The 14,890-nt window shown below is 48.4% G+C and overlaps 1 protein-coding gene across 1 annotated transcript in view; it reads right to left on the reverse strand.

The window, feature by feature from the left end:
* Positions 1-12,870: 12,870 nt before the first annotated feature.
* LOC126541941 (solute carrier family 22 member 3-like) overlaps positions 12,871-14,890 on the reverse strand; it is a 55,786-nt gene continuing 53,766 nt past the window's right edge. Inside the window, exons 9-10 of the mRNA XM_050188912.3 lie at positions 14,074-14,276; positions 12,871-13,032 (exon numbers count right to left, since the gene is read on the reverse strand). Of these exons, the coding sequence (XP_050044869.2) occupies positions 12,975-13,032; positions 14,074-14,276 (261 nt within the window). The 3' untranslated portion in view covers positions 12,871-12,974. The remainder of the gene's footprint in view (positions 13,033-14,073; positions 14,277-14,890) is intronic.

Genomic DNA, 14,890 nt, shown 5'->3' on the forward strand with positions numbered 1-14,890 from the left:
CGAGGTCGGACGCTGCCAGAGAGCTTCGCCAACTTGCGCGCAAGAAGTCCCAAGATCTCTGGATTTCAAGTGGCTTCAATTGCAGATTAGGTAAACTGGACCCCACGCTACGGCTACAACTGCCATCTAGCCTTTCCCGCGGCGAAGCAGCCTTGTTGTGTCGCTTGTGGCTGGGAGTGGCGTTCACGAACGCATACTCCTACCGTATGGGAATGGCCGAGAGCCCGATGTGCGACTCCTGTGGGTGCGAGGAGACCATCGAGCACCTATTGTGTACCTGCCCTCGCTACGATGTCTAACGCCTGTTTGAAATCGCACCGCTGGCACGAGTTGTTGCAAACTCAGCGCTGACACCCGTTGTTGCAATCGGGTCGCAAGCCCCAAGGGTAGCGTTGGCCTGGCGGCCTGGGGCACTGGAAGCATCCGAAGGTCTCGGCAAAGCATGAGTCGACTGGTAACAGAACAACTGGTTTATTCTAACATCGCAAAAGAGCGGGCGGTCAGGTCGACCGAAGTGAGAGACGGGAGAGCACGTAACTCGACAGAAGAAATCGGAGCCTCTCTCGGCGTCCGGGGCAGCTGCTTTTATAGTCTCGCAGCTGAGGGCAAGGAGGAACGTCTCGGGGTGAGACCACGTGACTCTGGGCCCGGACAGGCTGAGAGACATGTTGAGACGAGTGTAGTGACGCATCGCCAACCCGGCGCCGATCAGACCTCCTCGCTTCACACTTGGGGAGCTCCTCTCCCAGGCTGCCGCGCTTTGACAAGCGTGGGCACACACACACACACACGCACACACGAAGACACGTGGCACTGAAACACGCCTGGACGCGCTTGGCGGAGAGACTTTGCGGCAGCTCCGAACGGGCCAAAATGTCCGCCGCTTTGAAGGAAGCCCCGGCGTCCGTTGCATCCGCGCCGGCTATACCGCGCGTCGTAGGCGAAACGTAACAGACCGCCCCGCCGGGGGAAGGAGATCCCGATGGTCAGGGGACTGCATCCGCTGTCCGGAGGGATGTCGCTCGATGATGCTCATAACCGAAGTCGGGCGTCCTTTGGCGTTTCTTGAGCGCAGCGCACAGAGAAGGCCTCGTTCTCTCGTTCAGGTTAACACAGGACACTGCAAAGTGACTTCGGGAGAGTTGACATTTTTGTTCTCGTTCCCGGCAAGCGTTAGAACTACGCCGAAACTCAACCGCTCAGTCAGCAAGCACGGCACAACCCTCACTAAGCCCTGCCAGGCTCTTTCCCCTTTTATACTACTGCCTAGTTCCTTACAGTAGTTTAGCAGCACTCAGAACGCGTCCACAAATCGGAAAATTGCACTAGAAAGCACATCATCACTTTGAAACACTACACAAAAGCAATAGGTTAAAAATCCTGCCTCAGGAAGAAAAACATCAGTAACAAACAATTTTGAGGCTGATTCCCACGTTAGGGGCTTCGACTTAAGCCATCGGCGTTACCGTTGAGACTCCCCTTTTTGTAACGCACCTCAAAGGAATATTGTTGCAAAGCGAGGCTCCAGTGCAGGAGGCGGCCATTTGTGGAAGAGATGGTCTGCAGCCATTGGAGAGGGCAGTGATCCGTCTCGAAGCATGCGAAGCGGAGATTGCAGCGAGCGACCGTACACTAGCTCAGCTGGCGAAAACCCCGTAGCCGCATGCGGCGCGGTCCTTAATGCAAACTTCACCCCAGGCAGACACAGCTCCCAGTCAGTTTGATGTTCAAAACACAATGCTCTCAACACGCGCTTCATGACGGAGTGGAGCTTCTCAACGGAATTCGACTGTGGGTGGTACACTGAGCTGTGTAACAGCTTTACCCCGCACCTTTCGAGAAAGGCTGTCGTCAAAGCGCTAGTAAACACTGTGCCCTGATCTGATTGGATTTCCGCAGGAAAACCAACTCGCGCAAATATGGACAGTAGTGCATTGACTATCTCAACCGAGCTGAGTTCTTTAAGCGGCACTGCTTCAGGGAACTTTGTCGCTGGGCAGATCACAGTCAAAATGTGTCTGTACCCCGTGGCTGTTACCGGCAGAGGTCCCACTGTATCAATAACGAGCCGTCTAAAAGGCTCCGTAATGATAGGTACCAACTTCAACGGCGCCCTCGATTTGTCCCCTGGTTTGCCCACCCGCTGACAGGTGTCGCATGTCTTCACAAAGTGGTCTGCGTCCCGAAAACACCCTGGCCAATAGTACTCTTGCAAGAGACGGTCCTTAGTTTTCTTAACTCCTAGGTGTCCGGACCACGAACCCCCATGCGACAAGCGCAACAGATCCTGACGGTAGCACTGAGGCACGATCAGCTGATCGAACTCCACTCCTCTGCGGTCTAGATACTTTCGGTACAGGAGCCCACTTCTTTCCACAAAGCGAGCATTTTTCTTGGCGACACCTTCCTTGACAATGCAGCGTATGTTTTCTAGGCTGCCATCCTTCTTTTGCTCGGCTATCAAAGCCGCCCGGCTGACTTTTAGCAACCTATTAAGTCCGTCTGACGTAGGCGCGATGAGCAAATCTGCAGATAGCTCTTCTAACTTTCCCGCATCGGGAATTTCCTCTCCAGTATCTGGTGCCTTTAACGCTACAGGCTCAATTTTATTCAGTTCGGGCGTGCTCTGAATATCAGCTTGCTGCGCTTCTGACTCTTTCTCATTGTTCGACAACGTCGGCCCCGCAACTACTGCCTTTGCAGCGAGCTCCCGAACCTTCGATCTGGTTAAGGCCTGAACGCTAGCCTCACCAAACAAAAGCCCCTTCTCGCGCAGGAGGTGATCGGACCTGTTCGAAAATAGGTACGGGTACTGGGGGGGCAGCATAGATGACACTGCCGCCTCCGTCTCAAGTGCTCCGAAAGGTCCTTCAATAAGCACTTTTGCTACGGGCAGACACACGCTATGAGCTTCCACGGCTTGCTTGATCCATGCACACTCGCCCGTGAACATATCGGGTTCTACGTAAGAGGGGTGAACTACATCCATCGTAGCTGCGGAATCGCGAAGCACTCGGCACTCTTTCCCGTTCACGAGGAGGTCTCGCATGTAAGGCTCGAGAAGCTTCATGTTCTCGTCAGTGCTGCATAATGACAAAAACACGACTTTTGTTTTTGTTTCTGGACACTGCGCCGAAAAGTGACCCGGCTTCTGACACGTATAACACACGCGCACTTGCCTCGTCTCGAACCGCTTTCTGCGTTCGGCTTCGGCTGCCGCCGTCTCCTTACATTCGGTCGGACTGCTTTCACTCGCATCCGCACTACGTCTGTCCCCCTTTGCTCTCATGGGCGTGAACTTCGGCCTCTCAAACTTGGAGCCAAATTCACCCTTTTGACCGTCCTTAGCTCCGCGAGCCCGACGCGTCACAAACTCCTCGGCTAGCTCAGCGGCTCGAGCCACCGTACTAACGTCTGGCCTATCCAAGACCCAGTACCGCACGTTCTCAGGTAACCGACTATAAAACTGTTCTAGCCCGAAACACTGCAGAACTTTCTCGTGGTCACCAAACGCTTTCTCTTCTTTGAGCCACTCCTGCATGTTTGACATAAGCCTGTACGCAAACTCTGTATATAAAAGTGAGCAAGCGCTGTGGCCACGTTTCCCGAGAGAACCCCTGCTTCTCGCACGTTCACTCAAAGTTAACCAGGAACAAACCAATGTCCTCTCCAAGCTTAAACGGCCGCATCAGGTCAGTCATTTTGAACGATACTCGTTCTCCTGCACCGTGTGCCTGACTTCCATTACGAGCGCGTTCCATCTCTACCTCGAGACGCTTCATTTCCAAAGCGTGTTGACGGTCGCGCTCTTCCTTTTCTTTCTCTTTTTGTTCTTTTCGTTCGCGCTCATCTTTCTCTTTCTGTTCTTTAAGTTCGCGCTCCTGTTTCTCTTTTTGCTCTTGAAGTTCGCGCTCCTGTCTTTTTGCCGTCTCCCTCTCCTCAATGGTCTCAAGGCATTCCGACAGCTCGTCATCCTCAGCCTCTAACTCAAGAATAGCCCTTAGCAGTTCTGGTTTTCTGAGTTTGTCTGAGACATCCAGACCCAACTCTCTTGCAAGCTCCAGCAATTTCGGTTTGCGCAACGACTTCAAATCCATGGCTGCTATGAATGCTGCTTTCTCTACTGCCTTCTATTGTCTTGCCGCAAACTAACCCGGCAGCAACGACAACCACAATTACCAGCTCTGTTTCTGACACTAACAAAAGCCTGGCAAAACTCAGAAGAAGAAAGTCCCGCACTCACCAAACCTCGCAGCCAAGACCTCAGCGCAGTCGTTCCGCTGCAGGCAACCAGTCATCACACAGGGCTCGTTGCACTGCTCCCGGATGGTCGTTGTGCTGCTCAGCATACAGTCAACCGCATCTCTTCGCTGCTGGCCTCCGTTGTCGCGATCTCACCGCTACCAGCCAGATGTTTGAAATCGCACCGCTGGCACGAGTTGTTGCAAACTCAGCGCTGACACCCGTTGTTGCAATCGGGTCGCAAGCCCCAAGGGTAGCGTTGGCCTGGCGGCCTGGGGCACTGGAAGCATCCGAAGGTCTCGGCAAAGCATGAGTCGACTGGTAACAGAACAACTGGTTTATTCTAACATCGCAAAAGAGCGGGCGGTCAGGTCGACCGAAGTGAGAGACGGGAGAGCACGTAACTCGACAGAAGAAATCGGAGCCTCTCTCGGCGTCCGGGGCAGCTGCTTTTATAGTCTCGCAGCTGAGGGCAAGGAGGAACGTCTCGGGGTGAGACCACGTGACTCTGGGCCCGGACAGGCTGAGAGACATGTTGAGACGAGTGTAGTGACGCATCGCCAACCCGGCGCCGATCAGACCTCCTCGCTTCACACTTGGGGAGCTCCTCTCCCAGGCTGCCGCGCTTTGACAAGCGTGGGCACACACACACACACACGCACACACGAAGACACGTGGCACTGAAACACGCCTGGACGCGCTTGGCGGAGAGACTTTGCGGCAGCTCCGAACGGGCCAAAATGTCCGCCGCTTTGAAGGAAGCCCCGGCGTCCGTTGCATCCGCGCCGGCTATACCGCGCGTCGTAGGCGAAACGTAACACGCCTCTCTCTGCGGGCAACTTTACGCAGACTGGACTCGAGGCCTTTCACCGAGTCAAAGATACTCGGACCGTGGCCACACCCGTCACTGGCTCGAAAAGCGATTCGTGCACTAGTGCGGTACTTGAAGTGCACGGGCTTAACAGACCGTTTATAGTGTCCTTGTGTATAGTGTCCCTCCTACACGTACTCAGTGGTTACTCTCTTCCTTTCATCCTCTTTCTATTCCCCTTTCCCCCACCCCCAGTGTAGGGTAGCAAACCGGATGCTGTTCTGGTTGACCTCCCTGCCTTTCCTACCCTTGTTTTCTCTCTCTCTCTCTCAAGTAGAATACCGTCTATACCCGTTTGATCTCTGATCCAAACCGTTCTTGTTCTGTCTCTTAAAGTTATGCCTAGCAATCGTCGTTCCATCGCTCTTTGCGCGGTCCTTAACTTGTTCTCAAGCTTATTTGTCTGTCTCCAAGTCACTCGTAGACCTCACTTTGCCTTACCTAACACTTCTACATCCTGCACTATGCTGGAATCGGCAGAGAGTATGAAAGCTATTTAATTTCTTGTTTCTCTATTAGAGCTTTTCCAGGTCCATACCCTGTTGCTACGCTTCCCGAAGAAGTTATTCATTATTCGGAGCTTATTCCTTTTTCCCGAATTCTACAGACATTTCACCTCTAGTGTTCTTAGAATCGATGCCGTAGTTGCCAATCGCGTGTTTACCAGCCGGCTTTATCCCCACTTTTAAATTGAAGTCGCCCATGACTATAGTATACTGAGTTTGAACTTTTCCCATCGCTAATTCAACATGTTCATAAAACTGTTCTATTTCTTCATCTTCGTGACTGGAGGTTGGGGCGTAAGCTTGCACAGCCTTTATTCTATACCTCCTATTCAGTTTTATTACGACTACTGCTGTCCTCTTATTAATGCTGTAGAGGTCGCAGATGTTGCCCGCTATGTCCTTGTGGATTAGGAGTCCTACTTATACGTGGCCGTTAGTCAGCACTGTATAAGCCTCCCCAGTCCCTCTGACTTCACTAAGGCCAATAACATCCCACATAATGTCGGATAGTTCCTCAAAGAGTCCTACTAAACTAGCTTCAGTGGAGAGGGTTCGTGTGTTGAACGTTGCCAGGTTCAGTTTGCAGTGGCGGCCTGTCCAGGTCCAGAGATTCTTAGCGCCCTCTGCTGCGTCGCAGGTATGACCGGCGCCTTGTACAGGTGCCACACAGCCGCTGAGGACTGAGAGCCATGGGTTAATTGTAGGAGTTATGAGGGAAGTATAGTGGCCGAATACGGCACCAGGGAGGCCAGTTCTTGTTCTGGTGAGGGAGTGTCTTGGTTGAAGCTTAGTGGCCTTCCTAATTTTATTGCACCTTGACTAGTATAACATCACTTGCCCTCGGCATTTTTTACCGGTGTCAGGCACCACTCTAAGCCTGTAGATGTAGTGTACTGGAGGAGGATTCAAACTTACGACCTTTCAGATTAGAGGCCGGACGTTTTTCTCTGCTCCAAGCCACCGCCTCAATCACATAGCTACGAATGGAACAGGGGTTCCAAAAACACACAGCTAAAAAAAAAAGATTTGAACTTCTGACTATAGCAACCGAGCATACGAGATATCTGAGTCAAATAATCCTACAGGAGGTGTGGCCACCTTAAAGCGCAGACGACCATCCCAGAAGATCCTACCTGCCTAAAAAGTCCCTTGAATCATCCGCGATATACTGGTGATGGGCGCGACCTAGGTGAATTGGATGGACAAAGCTGCAACTAATTTTTGCTAGACAGCAGTGCGAGGTGAACGAAGCTCGACTGATTGCGATAAGTAGGCTGATATTATTTATACATTCCATTGTCTCTGGCCGCGTCGAGAGGCGCGACAGAAAAAAAAATAATAATAATAAAAAGGGAGAAGAGACACGTCCCTACATATCAGCACCGCCAAGATCGGCGCCAGACCAGATGAGGGCTACAGAGCGTCGATATGGATACACCCATTGCATGTGCGACATCTATATTTCTTACTCTGGTGTTTGTTGTATTGAATTTATTGCTTACGTTGATATGACGCCGCGTGGAGCTTTTTAGATCAAGTGCTTTTGTACTCGCATGTGTGTACTACTGACTGTCTACTGATTTCCTACTACTCTGGGAATCGCTCGTCGTCTACTGACAGAGAATTGATAGCTGCACAGATAAAACGGTGCGAATACTTCGGCCAGAATTTCTACAGAGTATACACAAGATACTTTGTAAGAGATTATACGGAAATGTTTCCCGTGTGCAATACGATATCAAGTACGATAACAGTATGGTAACTGGCACCATTCGTTGGCTAAACAAGTTTTAAAGAATTCCAGTGTTTACCAGTAAATATTTGGTGAGACTTGAACCATATGGACGTTTGCCATGTTTTTACAGCAGTAAGGCTATTAAACTTGAACACTTTGCTTACGGCAACTGCTACCTTGAAACTCGTCTTGTCCAGCCGGAGTAAAGCTTCGTGTGCTCGTACTCAATGTCTCAAGTGCGAAGTCCGCTATGTTGTAGCATCCCGTTGTAACTAGCGATACGGGAAAAGAACCCGTAGTAACTGTGTGCGTTCCAGTGCCGTATAGCAACACGCTCTGCGACTCCCTGTCGGAATGTGCTTTGCGTATGAAACAGCTGCTCTACCACCTGGCAGTCTTCTGGCAGTCAACAGTTTGATGTTTGCGGTCATTGTTTTTTTATTCGGTGTTTGTTTTGTTTTGTTTTTTCTCTGATTCTATAGCCCGGTTATGATTCATTTGAACTCATTCTTGTTTTGTTTTTGTTTTTCGCTCGTAGATGAGAAATACAACAAAGCTCTCCTCGGAGAATGCGAGCAGCCCCTACACCTTCTGTAACCAGAGCTTGGGTTCCAACACCTGAAGACCCAGTAAACGGACAAAGGTGTGTTATTCTAGTGCTGTAGCTTCTACAGCAGCGTTTTACCATCTCTTGTGGCTCTGCGTAAAAACGATGACTTCTCGAGGGAAGATACCAGGAGCTCCCAAGTTACGAACAAATCAGACGAACAGTTACAGGCGTTGGCTCCCGGACAATAAGTTCGCTATGCCAATACTGTACTTTCTGCAGAAGGAGGACTTTCACGCTTTTATTTAGGTAAATATATGTGCCGTATGGCGAACGTCAAGGAAGAAAAAGGCAGCTGGCTTGTGCGACTTTGCAGGATCACAAACCAATTCCCAGCGACGCTGTTTATTTCGAGCAGGTTTAATAGGAATTTCATTTGCCGGAAACCAAATCATATATTTAAAGACGTTTTTCCTATATGACTGGTCCGCTTGAAACCTCGCAGGCATATAATGCTTTTGGACACGTGTCAAGGAATTTTTCCAAAATTAGTAACTCAGCCACACATATTTTACCTGGCGATAACATCGACCGTGATATTCCTCCAATTCTCACTATATGCGATCTTTATGGCGTTTATAGTTCCCCCAGGACAGGAGGGTATATTCTGCGTTGCTCGTAAATCACACTTAAAACGCTCCGTAATTTACTGTTAAGGTCGTCATTTGTCCACACACGGTATATATAATAACTTCGTCTACATATAACCCATAACCTACCTTTCGTTTTAAAGAAATATAAACAAGGTGCCTTCTTTTTAGTTCACCAAGGACGCCGCAGAAACATATTAAATACTAATGACCTCTAATAACACATAACATAAAAGAAGAAAAAAATTACGCGGATCCCACGCACTGTGGTAATCGATGCAAGCGAAGCTTTCTGTGATATTTGCGTTAATAGGCGATAATAGGCAATCATGTATACGGCGAATGCGTAAATTGGCCTTTAGTGCAATGCTAGAGCGGTGAGTTGATGTTAGACGTCACTTACGTGCACTTGCGTTTGTCTACGTAGTGCACAGAACACGAAGCGAGACGTGTTTGCTTGAGGCGTTGTCGTGCGCCATTGTTCACATACCCTGCGAGAAGGTCAGCGCTGTCGTTCCCTCACATGGTGCAACACATCGAGGGAGAAGTATTAAACATCAGTTAAATTAAGCGGCTTACAGGGTAAGCCCACAATCTGATTATAAGGCAAGTGGCATCGTGAGACTCCGTTTTAATTTTGGCCACCTGGGATTGTTTAACGCAACGTAAATCTGAGTACACGGGTGCAATGCCATAGCCACGAAGATGCCGCGACGGGCCCAGAAGTGTCGATTGAGTGTGCGGCCATTTCTGCAGGGTAGTTCAGGCGCTAAATTCTCACAGTGTTTGTGTGTTTGTTTTAGAAAACCGTATCGTACCCCGAGTAGATATTTCCCTGTTTTGCAAATGGTGTGACGTCATTGCAAGTGCCCCTCCCATCTGCCAAACGTTCAAAGTGGGCGCTGTTTGGCAAAAAAAAAAAAATGTCTATACGACCTTGCTCTCTCTCCATAAGAGCGCTGCTCGTATATCAACTGCCACAATCGTATTTTTGAAGCGACAGCACTTAGCAAATGTGCTTAGAAAATATCATCGTCCCCGGTTTCCGGCACAACAACGTATAGTGGAGTTGCCGAGTGCATGGTTCCCTTGAGTCAGCATCTAGTGATGTCATAAGAATGTGCCTCATGTGTACATGAAACAGGACTTTACCACAGAAGAAGCACATTTTCCCTCTCCTGAAATGATAGTTCGCGTAAGTGACTGGTCTTGGGACAAACATTTATGTTGCATTGTCGTTAATGTACTGATATGTGCAACAGTTACAACGTAGTATTAGTTATACGGCACACAAGATGAACTTAGTCTCCAACTATAAGCCATAGCCATTACGTGGGCTCAGTGGGGCCGTACCTTGTGGCGGTGCCTAAGTTCAGACGCGGGAGGAATGCAAAAAACACTTGTTCGCGCATTTTGGGAGCGCGGTAAGAAACTCCAGGTAGTCAAAACTGATACGGAGCCTTTCCTTCCAGTGGGATTCATAAGCCGCTGTGTAGCTTAGTAATGTTAAACACCATAATTTAATTTTCATTACATTTGATAGTCATGTGAATGTACAAAGCAAAAGCGTACATTTATACATAATCCGTTGCACGGTAACTTCACTGTGCCTGATGCGTCCAAATTGTCTGCGGCCTCCCTTTGCTGCTCACAACTTTATAAGACCCAACTTTTGCATATTTATGTGCGTCATCACAGCGTAAAGTTGGGGTCGCAAACGTAAGTATAACAATAAAGAAAAAAGAAAGTTCAGTTTTACTTGAGACCCATGAGATCTGCGTTAAAACGCGATAATTTCAGTCGTTCGCCTTTTGTGCATTCCCCGTGGTCAAATGTATACACGCAGCTTCGACAGGGGTCGAAACATGGAAGGAACTCATTTGTAATCATATGTTTCAGTCGATAGATTATTCCCAAACGAAAGTTTTTCCCCCTGTTTTTCTTTTCTTTTTTTCTCTTCTGCACACAGCGAAGATGGCACCGAGATACATGCGCTCACAAATAATCGCGTCTCATTCATTCTCACCTGTTCAAAAGCTACGGGTCCTGGAGTTCTGTCAGCGCATGATCACTACGATTGGCCTTATCACAGGCAACATGCGTGCAGAGTGTCTCGCAAGCGAGATGTATTGCTAATCGCGTAGTACACCACGCACACACATACACCTACACAAAATGTGGTCCGTTCCCGTTCACAAGTATGAGCCGATATCGACACTGTTTTTCGCCGCGCACTTTACCACATCACAACAAACGTGGCACGCCTCCATGGAAAAGCCGATATTCTTCATCGCACAATCCATCACCGGCCACCGCGTGATTCACGTTTGCAAGTAAGAAAGGCCGGCGTCGCCAGATTGTCCTTACGCAGTTTACCACACACTCACGTTCTCCAACAGACAATACTGCTAACCGGCTGACACGAGAATTTTTGAGGTCTACATAAAAAAAAGAATACTGGCACTCCCATAATCGAGAGTAGATGTAAGCGTGAAAAAGCTACCGGCAAATTATATTGGTTGGAGATGCTACTCACCACAATATCAAAATAGGTGTAGTGCGTGTTCGCAACGGCACACCCCACCATACCACACTGCACCACGCCATAGTGTGTACTGGTCCATATGGACGCAATAGCTTCCTCTCACCGACACAACCTCATTACAAGTCTCGTCTCGACCAAACAGCAATCCGCGGCGCGGCGGACGCGCCGAGGAACTCACGGACCGCTGGCCTTGAAAAGAGCACAGGCAACCCCGTCGCAGCGCCAAAATATGACAGCCAAGTGTATCCTGTATCTGCCTTTTGAACATCGCTATTCCAAATGGCAAACAAAAATTTCAGCGTACTACAAGTTACAGCTTGAGTGATATTGTGAACAAATATTAGGAAGAACTCGGAAGCAACATTTTTTTATAACTTGTTTGGGCAGTAGCTAGAGTATGTAAGGCGGTCCTGTACAAGGAGTTGGGGGCCAAAGGCCGCATTTTGTAAGTTTTGACTGGTTGCCCGGATGTTCTCGTTCCATTCTCGTCTTGAGTGTCCGGATAACAGCTCAGCATTTGGCTCAAGGTCTCTTGAAGGGCGCCGACTACGGGAGCTACAAGCAGTGGGTGGACAGTGGATCTAGTTTCGGTACTGGCAACAAGCGTCGCCATGATACTGGTCCCCAAAGAAAAATTCATCAACTTTTGCGTGTGTGGCCTTATCTTTTCAAGTTACACAGTAATAAAATAAAATTACGCAATTATGTGTAGAAGTAAAATGTGATGTCGGCTATTTTCTTTTTCGGCATCCTATATCTTTACTTAGTCGCTTCATTTCTAGCGCCAAAGCGTGGCGCTTTCATTCTTATCGCTTCGGCTGCCAAGCTGTTCGTGTTCTCCTGCCGCTTTCTATGCACGTGCATGTTCTTTCGTATGCTGTGCACTTAAAATTTTCCTTTCCGTGCCAGCGAACGTTGCGGCAATGCCGGAAAAACTCGGCAAAGGACGCAAGGCGTGCTGTGCGGCTGTGTGGTGTGGCAACTCGGGGAGCAACACAAAGGCGAACTTTTTCCGTTTCCCAGCGGACGAGAGGTAAGCACACATTTTTTGCCGAAACGAGCGCTATCCATATCAAAACAGCCACAGGCGCGGTTTGGAGCGGCGCGTTTTTCTGCGGTGTTCTAAGAAACTGAAACTACTTGTTGGCAGTCGCTCATGAGCGGATCGATGCTAGTTGACGCGCAGATGGAAATTTCGCTTCTGTTTATGTTAGCGGTTGCTCTTCATTTTTTCCACTAGTAGAAAACTTGCAGTTTGTGTTTTCTGAATATTTTTGAATGCTTGCTGCACAAACTGGTTACGCTTAAGAGCATTCCGGTGACCAGTTTCTTGTTTTGACATTACCCCGTTTAAATGTTCATGAAGAAGCAAAAATATAATCAGTTATGTAGCAGTCACCATTTTCTTTTCGAATTACAACAAGAACTCGCTCGAGAAAGGGCTCATCGTCGACGTGTCGACCTTGCCGTGAGGGAGCGCGAAGCCGAGGTGTTATGAGAACGAAGAGCCGCGGATCCCGAGCTTCGCTTGCACCCCTCTTCACAGTAGTGGAAGGGCAGTCAATTTTTCTTTATTTAGCTCGTAATTAACACAGACGCTTTAAAATTTTCCTGGATCTTGACCTTAATATTCTTCGTGATTCCTAAAAATATAAGCTACGTAAGTGTTCTAGCATATTTTTTTCCAGAAAGCCATGAAAACTGGAATGCCTGTAAACGTTTTCGAGCGCTTCTAGTCGCATTAACAGCTTCGCTGTAAAAGAATACAGCGAAGTCACTGGTGTAAAATAAAAAGTTTATTGCTAACTTCAGCAGATGTCCCCTCTCTTCTTAACTCAGGCATGTATCTGGCGATCAAATTGTTGTTATCTTGTATTCCTATAAGTGTGTGACGATTTGTTGATCCTTGACGGGCTCTCCATTTGACTTGTCGCTCCTGCAAGGAAACCAAAATGACATTGAATAACCCGTTTCTTCTTTTCCTTCTATTTGACATAATAATAACAAGAGTAATCTAAATATTCCATACATCCAGCATAGGTCGCATGCCTGCTTCACGTTGCCTAGACTCTGAAATAGGCCCGCTTCTTTAACGGCGTAACAGATTCTTTAATAAATTGAACGTATTGTTTTCACGTAGATGCGGTAGTGGTGGCGGAGAAGAGACTACATAACCTTCGTCGTCTAATATTTTTGGAAGTAGGCAACGTAATACAACTGCATTCGGCTCCACTTAAACAAGTAGGTAACCGTTTCAGAACCTAACATCTTATCACCGAGAAAATTTTTTATTTGTATACTATTTACGTCGCAGTTGAATGTGCCATTTTCCTTTTTCACCTCCTCTAGCCTGCGATATCTGCCTTAGTGAAGGCATCACCACAACCGCGTTTCAGATTGCACTGTCTCTATTACACACACACACACACACACACACACACACACACACACACACACGCGCGCGCGCACGCACGCACGCACACGCACGCACACGCACGCACACGCACGCACACTCACACACGCTCACACACGCACACACACGCTCACGCACGCTCACACACGCTCACGCACGCTCACACACGCTCACGCACGCACACACACGCTCACGCACGCTCACACACGCACATATACATACATACATAATTTATTTATGATTTATACGCATTTATTTTGTGTATAATTGTAAAATTTTTGCACACCATTCGAATCTCAAATGCTCACTTATACTTAGCCGTTGCTGTACATTGTACTATACATTTGAAGGATCGAATGACCATGGACATTGCTACCATGAATTTTCACTGCAACCAAGGCTGTTGTAACGCGCAAAATTGTGCATATGTGTGTGATCTGCTGTCAAACCTGTCGTTCGTGGGGGCTGATACCTTTGTCAGGCTTTATGCCTTTAGTCTCAGTCTACCCTCGTTTGAATGAACGAGAAATAAAATTCAATTCAATTCAATGGTTGCGCACTCGCCTTTCCCAGTCCTGCCGGTCGGGCAACCTGGTAACGAGCACGGGGCAGAAGCAGAGCCCCTGGTCCTTTGCGAACTCCTCGCCGTCCTCGATAGTCTGCGGCAGCGGCTCGTGCACCGTGTCCGGCACGAAGAAGAGCAGCAGCGCAGCCAGCAGCGACAACACGCCCATCACCAGCAGCGGCAGGTACCGGTCATATTCCACCTGCAATGCGCCAAGCGTATGCACTGCACGAAGGATCGCAGGACAGAAAGCGATATCGAGAAACGCGACCCCCCGAGCATTTAACGAGTACGATGATATCGTCCTCTCGACATCCCAGTGGTGATTCCCACTTCCTTTAAACTTCTAAACGCAGAGTCCTTGCGGAAGCTTTTGTTTTTTATCTCAATTTAACTATAATACACTGCTGTCTCTGCTTCATTATCTATGTAGTCCCTAAGCGCCAAAGATGTGTACGACATCAGGCTCAACGGAAAGCCTCATTGGCTTTCTAGCGAGGCTTTCCCGAACTCAAAATATGTGAGGGAATGCATTGATGTTATAAATTAAACTTATCGGCACAGGGATTCCTACACTGTTGATCAAGGTTGACTGAATCATCATTGGATTTCGCCACATATTTTGAGGCCGTATCCCTTGAAACTGTTGTTAAGCACAAGATTTTTGCCAAGTCGATAAGTCTTATTATTGTTCATCTTCAGTTCTGCACTTGAGACATGTGCCCTTAAAAGGAAACTCGGTGCCTCTTATTAAATACATCGGAAAGAAAACACCGTTATTCTCGGAAATCACAGCCCCGAAATTGATTAGATTTG

This window comes from Dermacentor andersoni, chromosome 2 (assembly GCF_023375885.2).
Source record: "Dermacentor andersoni chromosome 2, qqDerAnde1_hic_scaffold, whole genome shotgun sequence".
NCBI lineage: Eukaryota > Metazoa > Arthropoda > Arachnida > Ixodida > Ixodidae > Dermacentor > Dermacentor andersoni.